We start from the raw sequence: 17,737 nt of genomic DNA on the forward strand, positions 1-17,737 counted from the left end.
CCCCCCAGCTAAGCCCTACGCGAAGCGCGACTCTTGCTGTCGCACGTTCACCGCCCGCCGGGCCTCGGCGGGGCCCTGCGGCCAGTGCCCGGCTGCCAGCGGCCGCGGGTGCCGCTCCCCGTCCCCGCTCCTCCCCGGTCGGGTGGGAGTGAGGGGGGCCATATCCCCGCCCGGGGGCCGCGCCGCCCCGGGCTGCCATGTCTGTGGCGCAGCAAGGCCCGGGACCGGCGGGAGGAGCGCCTCGCCCGCCGGCACCGCGGGGAACAGACCGGCCGCCGACACCCGGGAGGGACCGGCTCCGGCCCCTCAGCCCGCCGGGCCGGGCCGCGGGTACCGGGCAGGGACGGCGGGACGGAGCGGCCGGCTCCCTCCCTTGCCCCGGGCCCGCCGCCGTGCGCTTTTCGGCCGACGGAAAAGAGCAAGAGGGGAGGAGGAAGAAGGAGCATTTTTTTTTTTTTTTTTTTTTAAATAAAAAACCCCTTCGCCTTTAAGGGGCGGAGCCACGGGAGTTTGCGGAAGTGCCTTGTGAGGCTGGCGCTGATTGGACAGAAGCGATCTTGTGACGGCGGCTGGACGGTTCCACCCCCCCAAACCCCGCCCCCTTCGCGGCACGCCAGCCCCCCGCGTTCCATTGTGTGCGCCAGCGCCGCCGGGCCCCGCCCCCAGGACTGGCCCCGCTCCCTTTTCTCTGTTGGCTCATTTCCGGCGGCCGCCGCCGCCGCCGCTCGCTTCCCTCCGAGGACTCGGGAGAGTGAAGAAACAACAGCCGCCATTTTGTTTGTGTGTGAGCGACTGAGGGAGGAGGGAGCGAGAGCGAGAGGCCGAGCCGGACGGGGCGAGCCAGGGGGAGGGCAGCGCAGAGAGACCCAGGGGCCCGGCCAGGGGACGGGGAGAGAAGCGAGGAGCCGAGACGCCCCCCCCCCATCGCGACCCCCCCCCCCCCCCCCCCCCCGCGCGCTAGCCTGCCCGTTCCCCCCCCCCCCCCCCCTCCTTTTTTCTCTCTTCTCCTTTCTCCCGCTTCCTTCTCTTCTCCGCCCTCGCTTCTCCCCGCTCCGCCACACACGCCCCAGGAGCGGCCGGGCCGGGCCGCCGCCGGGCGCCAGGCAGGGGCAGTAGGGAGCCTGCGCTCGGCCCCCGCGCTGCCGGCGCCGTCCCGCCCCACCCCTCCCTCCCCCTCCCGGCCATTTAACCCACCCCGGGGCGAGTCCCCCCCCCCCCTCCCCGCCGTCATTTTTCTTCTATTTTATTATTTTCGTTTTAAACTGCCCCCCCCCCCCCGCTCCTCCGGGGGGGTCGCTGAGCGGCCTCCCCCTGCCGACTACCAACCTCTTCGCTTCCTTCCCCACCCTCGCGGAGGCGAAGGGGGAGTCCCCGCCGCGCCCGAGCCGCGGCCGAGGTTTTTCTCCCTCGCTTTCCGCGCCCCGCGTTGCCCGTGGGAGCGGAGACAGGCAGCCCCCTCCGCGCCCGGCGCCCGCGACCATCCTCGGCCGCCCGGGAGGGGGGAAGGTAGGCGGGGGGGGGGAGGAGGGCCGGCTCCTTCCTCCTCCTCCTCCTCCTCCTGCCGCTGCTGTGGGATCGGCCCCTCTGCCCGCGCCGGAGGGGGGGGCAGCCCGCTACTGAGAGCGAGAGAAAGAGGAAGGGGAAAGAAGAGAAGAAGGGGGGGCAAAGAGGGTGTTGAAACCCGCCCCCCACCTTTCCATCCCGCTGACGGTGCTGCCTCCATCAGGACAACAACCCCTCCTCCTTCCCTGCACAACAAGATGTGAAGCGGAGACTCCTGGGACTTATCCTCACCCTCCTCATCCTTAAGGCTCCCCTTTCTGCAGCCATTAGCGACAGGCGAGGAAGAAGTGAGTGGAGCTGGGGACCCCGCGCACGCCGTGCCCCTCTCACCGCCGCCTCCCCCCCAGCCCTTTAGCTGGCGGTGGGTGTTTTTTCGCAGGGTGGTGTCGGAGGGGGAAGGAGCCGCTGCTAGAGGACGGTGAGCTTTTTTTCTTTTTTCCTCCTCCTCTCCCCTCCTTCGCCCGCCTCCTTGTGGCGATGAGGAGGAGGAGGACGGTGCCGAGGAGGAAGAGGCTGATGGCGGCGGTGAGGAGGCAGCAGGAGGACGAGACCCCCCGAAGGATGAAGATGGTGGTGGTGGCGGCGGCGAGGAAGCACCAGCAGCACAACAGCCGGGATTAATTTTGCTAAAAAAACCAAAACCGCCCCAGCCTCCTTTTTTTTTTTTTTTTTTCTTTTTTTTTTTTTTTTCTGCGGGGGCTTTACCTGCTCTTCCCATCTTCGCCCAGCCCTTTCGCCCGGGGGAAGAGGCCTCTTCCCCCCCCACCTCGCCCCAGCTCCCACCTTCTCCCCGCTTCTCTGCTGCCGCCCTCCCGGAGCCCGAGGGGCAGAAAAAGGGGAACTTGGCCCCCCTCCTCCGCCAGATCCTCATCGCTCCTTCTCGGCCTTATTGTTGTTCTTCAGCTGACTCGGCGCCTGAGAAGAAGGGGAAGGTATTGGGGTTCACCCCCCCCCGCCACCACCGTCTCTACGCTTGGAGTGATTGTCTAAAAAAGAATTAAAAATGGCCGAGAATGTGGTGGAGCCGGGCCCGCCTTCAGCCAAGCGGCCTAAACTCTCCTCACCGGCGCTCTCCGTGTCCGCCAGCGACGGCACAGGTCAGTCCTGGGGGCCCGGGTACTCCGCTTTTCTCCCCTCTTCTGCCTAAATCTCTCCCTCCCGCTCGCTGCTTTTGGCTCCTGCCTGCCTTCGTCCTTTCTGTCTGTCTCTCTCTCCCGTTTTCGCTCCGTTTGAACCGGTTGGCGTTAATGGCACGGGGAGGGTGTTCGGATGTTTCTGCCCTTCTGGTTTTTTGGAAGTGATTGAAAGCAAAGCTGTGCAGTTTATTGTGCTTTTGATCAGCTGCGGATAAGACTTAACAGTTTGTCATTTTCGTGCCTTCCACAATAGTAGTTATTACTGAGCTCCTTGCTGAGCATGTAGCTTTAATGTCAGTTGCAGAAATACAAAATAGTGCTAAAGATGATGCTTTTGTACACTTTATTGTTGAATTATGTGTGTATGTTCACGCACACAAATACGTCTTGTTTCTTATTTTATTTTGCGTATACAGGTTTTTTTTAAGGCTCATTTAGCAACGAGATTTTTGTATCTGCTGGTTTTTTTTTTTCTTCTTCTTACGTGCAGTCTGCTTATTTGATTTACTTTTTACAATCCTTCTTACTCTTCCTTGCAGAAGGATACCTAAAAACTGCTTTTGTGATTCAAATAGACCAGCGCCTTTAGGAAAAAAAAACCAGCCAAAACCAGAATCCAGGTCCCAAGCTTGGGGCGTAAGGTTTATCGAGACTCTTCTTAGAAATGAAATGTTATTTCACCTTATTTGCATTAAGAATCAATGTGGAGTGCAGTTCATCTTGCATCTCCCATTTCTTTGCAGCGAGACCAAAATGTCTGAAATTCCCCTGTAGACTTAAGGGCCGTGAAGATAAAGGGGCTTCTCTGCAGTTCTGCAAAGGTCTTTGGTGATGCTGTGAAGGCAGGCTATAGACTGCAAATTTTAGGTGTCCTAATCCCCAGCAAATATAAACTGGTTGTACTGGGAGAGGGGGAGGGAGTAACAAAGGGCTGTTCAGCTTTTTAATGCTTCTTGTGAAGCAGATAAATATTTGGTGTCATTTTGCTATGAGAGCACTTGGTAACCTGTCCCACAGGAGTTTCTTTGAACTTGCTTTAGATCTTCTTAGCCTATGGGATATGGAGGAGGCCTTCTCCTGCCAGAGTCTGGTGAGTGGTGGCATTTCTGATGCCACCGGTGGCCTTGTTCAGTGCAGTTACAGCTGGCAAGAAAAAGGAAGAGTTGGTTGCTTCTTTTTAAAGAAAGCTCCACATTTGACAGTAAAGAGAAGGTTTTACTAGCCGGGTTTTGGTTGAGCAGTGGACGTGATTCTGCTTGGAATCATCTTCAGAATTTTGATTTTTGACTTCTCTATTCCTGGTGAATGATGCCTTAGTTTTGAAAAGTTTGTGTGTAACTTCTAGAGCATATTAGATATAGGCGATATTATGTTGTAACTGGAGGACATGACTGCTTGTAATATCAACAGGTCTGTAGTAAGAGAGTAGAAGAGCGATGGAGAAGCTGCTCTTTAGCTAGAGCTAGTTGTTGAGTTTTTTGTGCTGGACTTGGAAACCAGTAGTTTATTCAGTAGCAGCCATTTTTAACTTGTCTTGACTGTGGTTATCTTGCTCTGTTTAGAGAGGTGAAATGAAAGTGTATTTTGTGAGAAGTCCTGATACTTGAAAAATGTGAAAGTTAAAGGCGTATTTTGATTCAGATCAGTGCACGTATCCAAGTTAAGACATCTATGATCAAATACGATTTGGATAATTTGTGATTTGTGAATGTACTTCAGTTTAACAGGTGCAGATTTTCACAGGATGCTTTAGTCTATTTTAATTCTTCTTAGCTTACTGGGCAGCTTAATAAATGAACTTTTTGCAGTTGTGAAGCACTAGGGGTTGTTGGACAATTTCAGTAGTGCACAAATGGGATAACTTTTCTCAAAGTGATTGAGATTGCCATCACCTGGTAGCTATGGAGAGGTTTATAGTGGTGCAAACACTTTATATATGCTACATAAAAACTATTAAAGAATTCTTACTCTTCTAGATTTTTGTTGTTGGCAACTTACTTCCTGGATTTGGGACAGTTCCACTTTGTGTGTGTGTTAACATCATGATACCTGTTTCCCAAATTAAATCAAACCTCTTATCCAATAAGCATGTTTTGAGGGTTATATTTTTCATTTGCTGCTTGGACACTGCAAGGATTTTTTTGTCCCACTTTTGCTGCTGTGGGAAATGGCTTTGACGTTTAAGTTTTTTAACCTATCTGCTCCTTAAATTTGTTTGGAAATAGCATGAGGAGCTTTCATTAAGTAAATTCCACTTATAGAATCTGTTGTATTGTCCCTGCTCCTTAGTTAATTATAGAAAATAAATAACATGGTGCTTATGTACTTACTCAAGTACTCTTTTTAAAACTGTTAGATTCACAGCATCATTAGAGTGAGGGAAGGAGAAAGGCAAGAAACTTGCACTGTTGATGAATCTTTCAGCATGTTTCTTTTGCTGTTAACTTTTTGACTTATTTCTTAATCTGAAATACTGTTTTAGTGTGTTAGATACCTGAAAGTGACTGACTCTAGTTAACATATTCCCAAACTGGCAGGTGTTAAGTGTATTTATGTTGAAGACTAAATAGGGTCTCTAATTCACTCATGCTTTCACTGTAGGCCTGGATGATTCTGGTATTCTGGATTTGGAGTGTGCTAAACTCAGATGTTGGTGGCTTTCTTCTAAAAAGAAGTTGGCAAAGATTGTCCTAATAACATTTGATTTATTGGCAGCAGCCATATAGCTATATTTCCCACTGTTGTTGCGGTGCTGCATCCCCTTCTGTCTTAAAAGTCTTAAATGGTTTGTGTGTTCCCTGCTCAGAATTTGCTTTGCCATAGAACGTACTCTGTTAGTGTAGTTTTGAGGTGCTTCATTAATGTCAGTTCCTTCTTTAGGAAGTAAGAATAACATAGGCTTACAGGGAAGCTGAAAGGTTTGTAGTACATTTTGAAGTAACTTAGAAAGTCTTGGTATTGTCAATGTTGTGTAGTATATTAGAACGTTTGAACAGTCTGATTTTTTTTCTCAAGTGTTGTGTAGTTCTAGAATAGCTTCAGGAGCAGGACTGTGTGGATTCCCTTACTTAAACTGCCACAGGTTTTTCTACAACTTTTTTTTTTTTTCCTCTTTAAATGTTAGATTTGTTGCAAAGAGGAATGGTAATTATACATCTGTCTTGTACAGAGGTTAAGTTTTCTGAAGGCTGTTACAAGTCTACGGTGGGATTGCCTTTTGTTGGTAGAGTATCCTTAGTTTGGGATGCGAGTTTGTGATACTGGATGCTCAGCTCTTCTCTACTAGCATGGTTACACTGACATAAGTACTTTGCCAGTGTAGCTCATTTTGCCTACCTTTCCTTCCTGGTAGAAACACTGTTTTGATATGTTGCACCTAGTCTTCTTTCTTAAACATTGTATTAACAAATTGGTGTACACCAGTCTGTTTCCCACCCCCCACTATAACAGAATAATTTGAGTGCATCCTAAAGAGTTATCTCTGAGTAAATGAGGGGAAGTCTTTCTTTAAAGATACGTTTTTAACTGGATGCCTTAAACCAGTGTGGTTTTTTTGTTTTGTTTTTTAATTTGGCTTTTTTGTTTGTGAACCCCTCATTTTTTTCCCGCAGTTATGCAGGTGTGCTGAAATTGCCACGTACAGATTTCTGTGTGGTATATTCAGGAAGGGAGAGTTTAATCATGTTTTACAGCCCCCACACTTAGAGATAACCTGTTTTCTGTGAACTAGAAAAGCTTTTTGGGCTCTGGGTTCAGAACCGTGTTTCGTCAAGGAATAAAAATGGAATATACTGTCTGCTGCAGCATGGTTGTATGGTATGATGTCCTTGGGTTGCTAGATCTGAAAATAGAATTTTAGGTGCTTAGTATTTCTGGATTGCTGTGACGTTGCAAGTCAGTTTCCTACAATTAGTTGGCAACCGTTGTTATATCAGAGATGGGTGTATGTGTTTGTGGTATGTGCATTAACATCCTTGAATTACTATATCCAGAAGTCGCGTTTTTCTGAATAATAGCACATCTTCAATCTCCCTTTCGGTACCCATCTTATGTGAAGTTTGAACGTTCATTTTTTTTTTTTTTTCAGGAACAGCTTCTGACCTTTAAAACTTTTCTCTCGCTGACATCAAAGGTCTAAGACTTGTAATGAAACTTCTCACCTGGATTACTGCAGTTTTGACTGATACTCATCTTTCATTTGTTCCAAATGTATCGGGATGTTTCTTTGCTCAAAATGAATCATATTAATCTTGTCTCGCTGCCTTTTCCAGAGGCATATGCGTGGTTTTCAACTCAGTATTCAAACAGCTATGTTTTTTTTTTCCCTAGTGTTTGTATATACTACTTTTAAAATTAAGTACTTTCAGCAAATCTGTTTTCTGGCTAATGTTTAAGACCAAGTCATTAGCTACATTTAGCTTACATGTATCAGTTAAGTATTTTTATCTTTTCTTGTTGAGAGCCACTTTTTTTTTTTTTTGCTTTTTTCCCCCCCCAAGTATTATTGGTTATGAGATGAGATGTGCTAAAATATAGTTTCATGGATGGCATATACTGTAAATCGAGTATTGCAGTGGTGGATGCTTGTGTGGCAGAAATGGACATCTTTGTCTTGTAGCTAAGTAGGTCTTCAAAGTAACTGCATTAGGAGTAAATTTAAATTAATAGAATTTAAGTCTGCAAGACTATTAAACCTTGTAGATTTCCAAACTACTATAACTCTGCTTTCTTTTCCCCTTTCAACAAGTGAATTGTGTGTGTGTCTGACATTGGTATGTACTTTCTCTGAGCAGTGTTAGAAAGATACCTTTTTTCTTAAAAGAAACAACCCCTGCAGCACAAGGACAATACATATAATGATGTAAAACTGAACTTTGATCACTTACAAATAAAGAAACTTCGACTAGAGAACCAATTTACAATTGCAATTTAAAAATAGTCATAAGTTTGATATTGGAGGAGAAACCTGTGTTGCTGAACTTGGGAATTTAAATCCTAGATTAAAAAAAATACTATTAATTTTTGCATCTTGTCCTTCAGGGTCCTGTAGCAGCTTTTGGATTTAGTCTCAAGGGTCCCTAGTTCAGGTTATTGGTCATTTGTGTATTTGCAGAATACCAAAGTTTATCTGGGAAGGGTCTACTGGACTCCAGGGTTTAGCGTACGTTTTTAGGGGGTAGGGGTTTCATAAGGTACCGGGGATAAACGCTGAACTTCTACTGTAGGAATTCTGATTTCTTGTACCTTTATGACTTGGAGAAAATGATTTTATTATTAGTTTTTAATTTTGTATGATTTAGGGTGTATTTTTTGCATCTTCTCTGTCAGTTGCTTGATTATCTCCAGTGTGTCACCTCTGTCTTGCTTAGCTGCTTCAGCAGAAGCAGCCTTTCAGTGCTGGTTTCAACAATGTGATATTACTGTTTTAACCTTTCTTGTCACCCTGACTAGTGCCCCCTCTGAGACAGCTTGGCCAAAAGTCATTTAGATTTATTATTTGACAAATGGAGTGGTTTTGCTGTGTAGAGTTCACTAACAGATAAACAATGCATACCTGTCTCCAAGCATTTGGCATTTCTGTCTTAAACTGTGGGAACAGGCTGGTGTCTGCATATGAATTTGTAGAACTTCAAGTAGGACCTGAACTAGGGCAATTGACAGTAATCCTCTCCATGAGCAGTAAGTGACATATCTGGCAACACGATTTCTTTCTCTTCCTGAATTAGCTACAAGTTTCCTTAAAATGGATTTACGTATGAGTCTAAAGTTTTCTTTAAAACTTGGTATGATACATTCTTCTTCAAGCATGCATTTCTTCCCAAACTTTTTGAAGAAAATCAGTAAAAAGAGTGTTGAATTCTGATGAACTCAAATCGTAGTCGCTTCTGGTTTAGTTGGTGATGTCAGATGTGTTTATAGGAACAGCAAGGAGATGAAATCATAGTCCGAACTAGGATTTGCACAAAAAAAGTGCAAGTTGGGTATAGGACCTTCACAAACAGCTCAGGTTATTTCCTATTATTGGTGGCTGTGAGATGGAACAGAGAGAGATTTTCCTTTTTTCCATATGATGGTGTGAAACACCTCTGTGCTGCACCTTTCGTTGTAGTTCCAAAAGAGATGTAAGTAGAGTTTTAAACTGTATCTGTTTGCTTGCAGAATCATGATGTACGGTTTCTTGCTTTGTAGAACTCCCAAATACAAGTGAAGAGATAATGTCTTTTACAACATACTCCCACTGTGTTAATGAACTAAAATAATCTAATTCTCAGCTTTTTCTTTTCTTTTTTCAGAATTCTAATAAAAACTAAAACTCTGGCAAAATGCTGGTGTGTGGCTTGCTCAGTACAGATTCTGCTGAAGCTAAACTGTCTTTTATGTATTCCTGAATATGATTTCAGGAGCTCTGTGTTTCAGGATAAGGAATTCTGATCTACTGACTTTGGTTTTTTGTTTACTTTTTTTTTTTTTTTTTACATAAATTCAACATTGCTTTTTGATTTCACTTAGGAGTAATGCTGAATAAACTCAAATCAGTAATACCTGGAAAACATACTTTTTGGTAATTGTATATGCAGATTGCATCATTTTGAAATCATTGTTAACTTGACGATAAAATGAACTTTACTCTTTTCTTGAAACTGATTTGTAATCACTTCTAAAATGAAACTGATTCTGTGAGTTTGTGCACATATGTGTGTTCCCTTCCTATCTGCACGCACCCATTTTTTGCCCACCAATATAGCAGACTGGCAAGGCATCTCTAACTTTCCAGACTTGTGTGCAGAGTGGTCCACAATTTATCAGATTCCCAGATGAAATGCCATTCTTAATATTTAACGATGCCACAGACAGTAGGTAACTTAAGTGGTCTTACAGGAATTTCAGTGGCATACACAGGGTAGTCTTGGCAATAAGAGTACTGATTTAGAGACTTTTCACTAAAGATAAAGGTAGCTCAGTGAAATTTGTGCAAATGGCAACATTTTTACAAGGAAATTAACAACTGTGTGACTTCATTTTGGAATTAAAATGTCAAAACTTCATCTTATTTGGGTCACCAGTGATGACAAGACTAGTACCTTTGCATTGTGTTAGGTAAAAGCGTGAATAGAATAAAAGTGTCTGCAAAATTCCCCTTTAAGTGATGTTAAAACATTAAACGTACACTATTTTCAGTATGATTACAACACTTCTGTTTGCCTAGAACAGCTACAATTCCGTATTCGAGAATCATAACTGTTGAATTTTCACTATGGTTTTCAGTGATAAATGCCCGCTATTATCTGTATCTCTAAATACTGGTTTTTTTGAAGAACTTTGAATATTATAATGAAAAAATGAAAACTGTTTGTTATAAATGCAATTTTCTTCTGAAGTTGCAAAAAAAATGCATGAAACAGAGTCTGCTAAAATTGGCATTCTTGTTGATATTAGTTTGGGACAAGTATGGCTTAAACTTGCAGATTACTGAGAATTTGCGAAGTTGAGACTTTTTTCCTGAAGCAAGAGTTGATGTGTTTGACACCAGTGTTTGAATAGGAATTAGGATACAACTAATAATGAAATCATGTACATTCTAGATGGTGAATTAGACTTTTGACCAACAAACATATGGTTGTTTTTTAGAAAAAAAAACAAAACAACCCCAAAAAAACCCCTGTGCCTGAAGTTGTGTGCTACCATGGCACGCTAAACACGTTTTGTGCCTTTCTATTTGTTGTCTTGCAGGGGTTTTGAGTATATCTGTTTTAGACATGTTTTCTGCTCGTATTGTTTGCAGTCTTACTTCAAATTGTGAAGTTTCTTCATGTGGTGAACAAATTCAGGTCTTTCCTGGATTAGTACTGAAGGAAAGAGGCAATGCTTCCCCAGTTTCTTGCAGGGAACAAAATTAATATCAAATTCTAATGTTGAAGACTGTTACCCAAATAGCAAGTAATGCGGAATAAGAGTTCTCAGTTGCTGTTGCGTAAGCAATAGTGAAGACCTCTGCATCATACTTCCACTTTGGGAGTGAGTGATGATTAGGTTTATATAGGGACTGATGTCTTAGGACTTCGGAAGCAGTAGTTGCAATCATGAATCTAGACCTTAATATTTTTGCTCCTTCATTTTGCATTGAATTAGTAGATTAATTTAAATTAACTCTACATTTTAAGTTAGAAAAAATGGTTTGGCAGAGTTTGTATTACCATTGGGTAATTGTGGCTTCGCAGAGGATCTACATGAAAAGCCTTCCCCTTAATGGGCTTTAATAGTCAGAATAAACCTGATCTCCAAAATGCTGTATAGCAAAGTTCTCTCACACCCACCTGGTAGCAGTCTTAGAGTTCTTGACTCTTTCTTAGATGTAGCCATTTTCTTTTTTTTACCCCCATGTCTGAACATGTCTAGATTAATTTTCTGCCATTGCAGAGGCCTTGGGAAATGATGACTTTCTTTATTAGCACTTTGTTTCAAGTCAGTGCTTCACCTTTGCTTCTACATTTTCATGGATACCTGAGAATCCTCTTGTGAGAATGCGTCTCCTGATCTTGTTTTGTTCTGCATTTTTTATTTTTGTGTTTTGAGTTCTGGCTTTTTTTAAAGGGCATTTCAGACAATACATTTTAGGGCCTGTAATGTTGGTACCTGACTGCAAGCTTGGATGGCTTGTTTCACTGGAATATTGGTTGCATCCTCTGGGCACTTTTCTCTGTTACATCTAGGCCCTGTTTGATTCCTGAGTAGCTTTCGTGTCGCCGTGCAGGGAAGATACTGCCCTCAGCAGCTTATTGTTATTCTTTGTCGGAAAGCGCAGCGAAGGTATCATGTTTTCTGTGTAGTCCAACGTCATCCATAGCTCCTTTCAACCCTGTCGCATGCTTTGCGTTCAGTGTCCTGTATTAAGCCTTGTCTACTTGTTTCATTGTGAACCTAACGACTGTGATGTGATTTGATCCTCTGATAGGTTTCTGGAGCCCAGAAACACTTGTGCGAAAAGGTGACTGTTCAGCAGCTTTCTAATTTGATATGTCTGTGTTCAGAATATAATGTAATATATGGGATGCAGGGACAGGAACTGTGAAGTCTCTTACCTCTGTAAGATCATGAGGTAAGCACTGGAGTAAGCTATTGTCTTACATGTCTGGCATGCAGGGTTCTCCAGATGTCACTGTTCAGACATGATGATGTTTCTTCAGCTGTATCAACTTTTCTCTGAGACTGAATGCTTGGACGTCTTGAGTCTGAGGGTATAGTACACATGAGAGTAAAGCATTCTTGCTGTTTTGTAGTATGTGGGCAAGTTCTTAGACAGCTAGTATTATTCACTGCAACCTGTTTGCTAGGATCAGATAATCTCCATATTGATAGAAATGCCTGTTTTCTTCTGGAAGGTGACTAGAGGTCTGTTGTCTTAATGCAGAAATGAGAAAACAGCTGAATCATGACTGTAGGGTAGAAAGCATGCAAAAGAAACCAGCATGTGCCACTTGAATTCACATGTTGATTTCTTTCTGAGTAGTTAGTATGGATATATTTTCCTTGGTTGTAATATTGTCAGAAATCTCTGCCTTGCCTTGCATGCTTTAAGAGCTGTGACATCACTGTGCTGCCAGGTGCTCTTGCCGTAAAACTAGCATGAAATAAATATAACTCGTTTGAAAATTGATCACTTGATAAGGCACCGCTATCTTATTGACTTAAGGATTTTGAATACACGCTCTAAATCTGTACTAGTTTAAAGTCCATTTTGGTGCCAAGTGGGTTTCCAACTCAGTCTGGCAGTTTCCTGGCGTCCTGCAGATCAGACACTGTCAAAGGTAGACTTCTTAGAAGCAGGGTCCAAAACTAAGAAAAAAATATCTATAGTATGCAACACAAGTTAGCACACTGATTTTTGAAGTTGCTTTCTCACAGTTTAGGGTGCAGTTCATATTACTTAATCCAGTCTAACTGGACTGCCATTGAAAGAAATGGTCCTGCTCCATCTACTGCCTTTTCTGACCCACTTTCTCATTACAGATCTAATGTAGTCAGGGCAAGTCAGGCCAGTTTGTTGACTCTACAAAAAAAGACTTGCTTAAGTGTGCAGTAGTGGTACAGTTCCTAAAAGGAAATATTCTATGCCTTTGCGTGTTGAGACTACCTCAGGTTAAGACTTTCTGATTACCTAGTTAGATGCTGTTTTGTGGACGTACTTTCCTTCTCTTTCCTTTTGAATCTTAGGTGGCAGTAGCCATCTATTCTGTATCTTCTTGTTACCTATGGAAAGAAATACACTAATAATACCATAAATAATGTAATATGGAATCATTCTGTGCCTGTCTTTTGAGGTCAAGATTTAGGTCTACCACTTACTGCCTGCGTATTGCTGGATGTTTTTGAGCTCTTAGGCCAGATACTGTCTTTCCTGCTACATCCAAATTTTTCTGTCTGGTTATACCAGAAGATCTCTAGGGATTATGAATCAGGTAGAGAAAGCCTTTGCAGGACTAATCTGCCTCCTTCACCTTCCCACAAGCTTTATTTTGTTAGTAAGAAATCTTGATGTGCCTCCTTGGTGACACAGATTGCAAGGCTAGCAGTGGACTCAGTGTACTGGAAAGTCAATCAGATCTCTGAATATTTATTGCCATTGTCTTAAGCTATGCCTTATGCCTTTGGCTCTGGTGTCAGCATACATGCATTATTTTCACATAGTCTCTGAGCTATCTGGCCCAGCCTTGTCAATTTTTGAACTGGTCATAGGTAGAATTCTCTATAGCAGACTTCAGGATGCCTGTTGTATGTATAAGGCTGTGAAATGGATTGCAACTGTTGCTAGATATACACAAATTCTTATTGATCTGTATGGTCTTTTGAGACTGTTCGTGTTTCAGTCTTGTATCTGAAAACTTCTACTTCCTGGCGGTTGACTAAAAATGTAATTTTCAGAGTTGACCAGACAACTGAAAGTTGGTTTTTTGGGGGGTTTGCTTTTTTTTTAGTTTAGTTGTTTATCTACTGGCTGAAGAAGACTTTGAAGTTTTGTTTTTGGAAAAGAACTTATAAAAAGAGCAAACTCATACCAGAATGTTTAATTGTTAATATTTACAACTTATGATTTTGGCTTGTAGCTGATAGTATTTTTTTATGATGAATCTTCTGTTGTGTATTCTCTGGGATTAAAAATGCTGACAAGTTAGTCTTATACGGAAAGAACAGTTTACATGTTTTTAAAAACCAATCTGATTTGGATTATCTCACAACTATTTAATTTTGGGTGTGGTTTTTTATATAGCTGTTGATTTCTTGTGTTTTCAGATATCAATGAAAAGAATTAAAACGCTTTGAGTTTTTATGACATTTTTCTTCCTGTTCACGGGTGGCACAGAATGAACAGGCCAAGGAGCTCAAGTAGCTTGTACCTAGATACTTCAGCTGGATATGAGTGAGTAAGCCTTAAAACTCAAATTGTCGTCTTATTTATCAGGAGGGGGAACTTAAGAAAGAATGAAGTCTTCAGGGAAGCAGGTTAATATTTTCTTATTAAGAAAGTTGAGCAAATCTCTGTCTCTGAAAACAAGAATTGCACTGCCCCTTTGCAGTATTATATCTGAAATCATCTAAATGGGTCTTTCTCAGAAAATACTCGGTGGTGGCTGGGGAAAATGAATTAGTTCTTCATACTTAGACATTTACTGATCAGTTTCCTGGTGGTTTTGTGAAAGGCTTAATATACAATGATCTGATCCCAAGAAAGGTGAAGTGGGGATTTTTATGTTGGGACTTGCCTTGTCCTGGAAGCTGTGTTTGTTCAAGAGCGGAAGTTCTTTCCCAAGCTACAGTTGGTCACAAAACTGGCCTTTGAGCTGTGTGGGCATATTTGCCTCAACAGCTGTTGCCCAGTTTGCAGATGGGAGGTTGCTGTGTGCTGCCATTATGGTTATGTTGTAGGTACAGGGTTTGTGCTGGCTCACGTTCTTCGCAGACACTTAACTTTCATTTTCAGTTTTGTTTGTTCATCATTAGGGAGATTTTTTTTTTCTGGATGACGTACTAGCTTATTAATTGCTGATCATATTTTTTTTACTCCTTCCTCACTCTTGGGCTGTTTGTCAGGTTATTAACCAGAGTGTTTTCTGGATGTAGTGCTTCGACATTTGCCTGTTAAAGGCACTCTAACAGGCATGATGTCTGTTGAAGCTATTTTAAACAGTCATGTATTTTTTTGATTGCTTTCTCAGTTTCCTTGATCTCCTGTCTAATTTGAGGGTCTCTTCCACTGTAACTCTTCCCATGTTCATCAATATTTAATTCTTAAGCTAACTTCTGAGCATTGTAAGGTTTTGGGGAGATGTGTGTTCTGAGATAAGTCTACTGACACAAAACTCTAAATTCAGAATTTTAAATGGAGGAGAACTTGGTCAAAGCTTTACTTTTCTGATTCTTCCTTCACTTTTGAATCTTCAAAAATAACCACTCATGCTGAAGAGTACCGGTGATGCAAATAAAAGATCAGTCCTTAGTATGTGTTGCAAAGCATAAGTTCTAGCATGAGATTTACGTTACTGAAGAATAGGCTAACTGATTTGAATAGTTTAAAACATAGTTCTTTAGTGGAAATTTTCATTCTGTTTCTGGTGCTTTGCAGTAATGAAGAATATAGAAATGGAGTATAAAATTTCCTCTGTTGTGGTAAACCTGCATTCTTGCCAACCTCATACCATATTTTCAGAATTCTTAAGTTGTGATCTTATCTGTGATAACAGTTGTGAAGTTGTAGAAACTCTGTTAGTACTGGCTTTTGGCAGTTTGGGTATGGTATCATGTGAAACATTTTGAACAGATTTCTAATGCTGATGAGCTTTTCTGACTTACTGCTGTTTAACTGTAGTTTTTCTCCATTATTATTTGGACTAAGTCATCTTGCCAGCCTCTCTAGAATTCAGTGTAATTGACATTTCCTTTTAAATGTAGTTGTAATTGCTGAGATAACGAGTGGTATTTTAGGTCATTGTCTAGATCTAAAGGTTTTGAAAAGTGTAGTGCACTCCCTCCTACAGAGCATCCGTGAAGTGACCTTTCTGGCAGAACTGGTGCTGAACTATTCCAATAGTTAAGATTAATAAACCCCTCCTTTACTAGGTGTTCTCAGATTCCAAGTATTAAGCTTTACAGCCTAGTTGTGTGTAGCTACATTGTACAGTGGCTCAGCTTTTAGCCGTAAACTCTCTAGGTTGTTTTTAACTACCGTAGATTAAATATACAGATCAAGGTGCATGCTATTTCTGCAGACGTAAGAACTTCTTGTTTTCTTGAGCAAATTGATTCTGGGTACTGTGTAATACTTTAGTATCTGTATATCCCAAATAGTAATCTTTCTTGACTTGGTTACCTTGGGGAATGTTTTGCATGGGCTCTTGAGATGTGAATTTGATTTTTAATCTTAGTGGTTTTTTACGGCTTTGTGGCCAGGAGGATTACTTTGATAGTTTTCTGACAATGTTGGTAATGGGAAGATACTGGTTGTCCAGTGAAGTTCAATGGAACTTTGCAATTCTTTGCTGGGGATGACTGGATGTGGAAGATTTAAAACAAACAAACAAACCCAAACCAACAACAAAACACAACTAAACCTCTGTTTATTATTTATAAATAGTAAACAGTTTTTTGGAAACTGTATTAGTTGTGTCTGTTCCAAAAATAACTGTTCAGTGAAAGTTACAAATTAAAGCTAGTGCTTTCCCATGAACCTTTTAATTATTTGTAATAATTGTTACCGAATTCCATTGGCTAACTCTGTGGATTTTTTTTAATACAGTTTTTTTCTCTCCTTCCTTGTCAAATTTCTCACATTGAGAGATCATAGTCTGAGACACCCGGTGATCTTTCAACACAGTCTGTTGTAGAAGAGTGAAGTAGACTCTGTAAAGTTTAGAAATTACTTTTATCGTAAGAAATTGGATCATTTTCAGTAACAACTGATACAGGTATTTTACTGGAACATAGAAAGTGAAGTTTTGCTGATTACTTGAAACAAAAAAAAGAAAGTAATGAACGAGACTTCTTGGAGATGTTACTGATTACTCCGATCTCATATAGAATTTGGTTTGTTTTTCAGATTTTGGATCACTCTTTGATCTGGAACATGACTTGCCAGATGAACTGATCAGCTCCACAGAACTGGGACTCACTAATGGTGGTGACATTAATCAGCTGCAGACGAGCCTTGGCCTGGCACAAGATGCTGCCTCTAAACACAAGCAGCTGTCTGAACTTTTACGGGCTGGTAGCTCCCCAAATCTCAATATGGGGGTTGGTGGCCCTGGTCAGGGCATGGCCAGTCAGACCCAACAAAATAGTCCTGGAATGGGAATGTTAAACAGCATGGTGAAAAGCCCCATGGCACAGGCTGGGTTGACTTCTCCCAACATGGCGATGGGTGCAAGTGGACCAAACCAGGGTCCTTCAGCCCAATCCACAGCAGGAATGATGCCAACAGTTAACAGTCCAGTTAACCAGCCTGGCATGGGAATGAACACAGGGATGAATGCTGGCATGAATCCTGGGATGTTGGCAGCAGGCAACGGACAGGGGATGATGCAGGGTCAAGTCATGAACGGTTCAATTGGAGCAGGCAGAGGGCGACCCAATATGCCATACCCAAACTCAGGAATGGGTAGTGCTGGTAACTTGTTGGCCGAGACACTGCAACAAGGGTCTCCGCAGATGGGAGGGCAGGCTGGACTGAGAGGGCCACAGCCTGGAGCCATGAACAAGGTAAGACAAGCTAAACTTGACTTTATTACCTTCCTTCTGGTTGTTGGCTTTGTCTTGTAAGATTTATTTGTCTGTAGTGTGGGTTCTATAGAATGAGATTTTTTTTTTTTAAGATTCCTGGATCATGTGGTAAATAGTTTGTATGCTGCTAAAGTGGTATTTGTGGCAGTCATGGGAGGCGGAAATCATCTTGCACAACAAGCCAGACTATTGCTAGGTTAAAATGCCTATTTTAGATATCTTATGGCAGTATAGATTATTAATAACACTAAGAAGTAACTTGATTGTGT

At 42.5% G+C, this 17,737-nt stretch overlaps 1 protein-coding gene across 7 annotated transcripts in view; it reads left to right on the top strand.

Moving 5' to 3' along the window:
• The first annotated feature begins 691 nt into the window (after positions 1-691).
• Positions 692-17,737, top strand: part of EP300 (EP300 lysine acetyltransferase) — a 69,576-nt gene continuing 52,530 nt past the window's right edge. Inside the window, exons 1-3 of one of the 7 annotated variants that reach the window (XM_075429529.1) lie at positions 692-784; positions 2,467-2,660; positions 16,789-17,447. In XM_075429529.1, the coding sequence (XP_075285644.1) occupies positions 2,567-2,660; positions 16,789-17,447 (753 nt within the window). In that variant the 5' untranslated portion in view covers positions 692-784; positions 2,467-2,566. Of the gene's footprint in view, positions 785-1,005; positions 2,661-16,788; positions 17,448-17,737 lie in introns of those variants that run through there. The other 6 variants (XM_075429525.1, XM_075429528.1, XM_075429530.1 and 3 more) reach the window with 6 other exon arrangements.

The sequence above is a fragment of the Opisthocomus hoazin genome, chromosome 8, assembly GCF_030867145.1.
Source record: "Opisthocomus hoazin isolate bOpiHoa1 chromosome 8, bOpiHoa1.hap1, whole genome shotgun sequence".
NCBI classification, from domain to species: Eukaryota; Metazoa; Chordata; class Aves; order Opisthocomiformes; family Opisthocomidae; genus Opisthocomus; species Opisthocomus hoazin.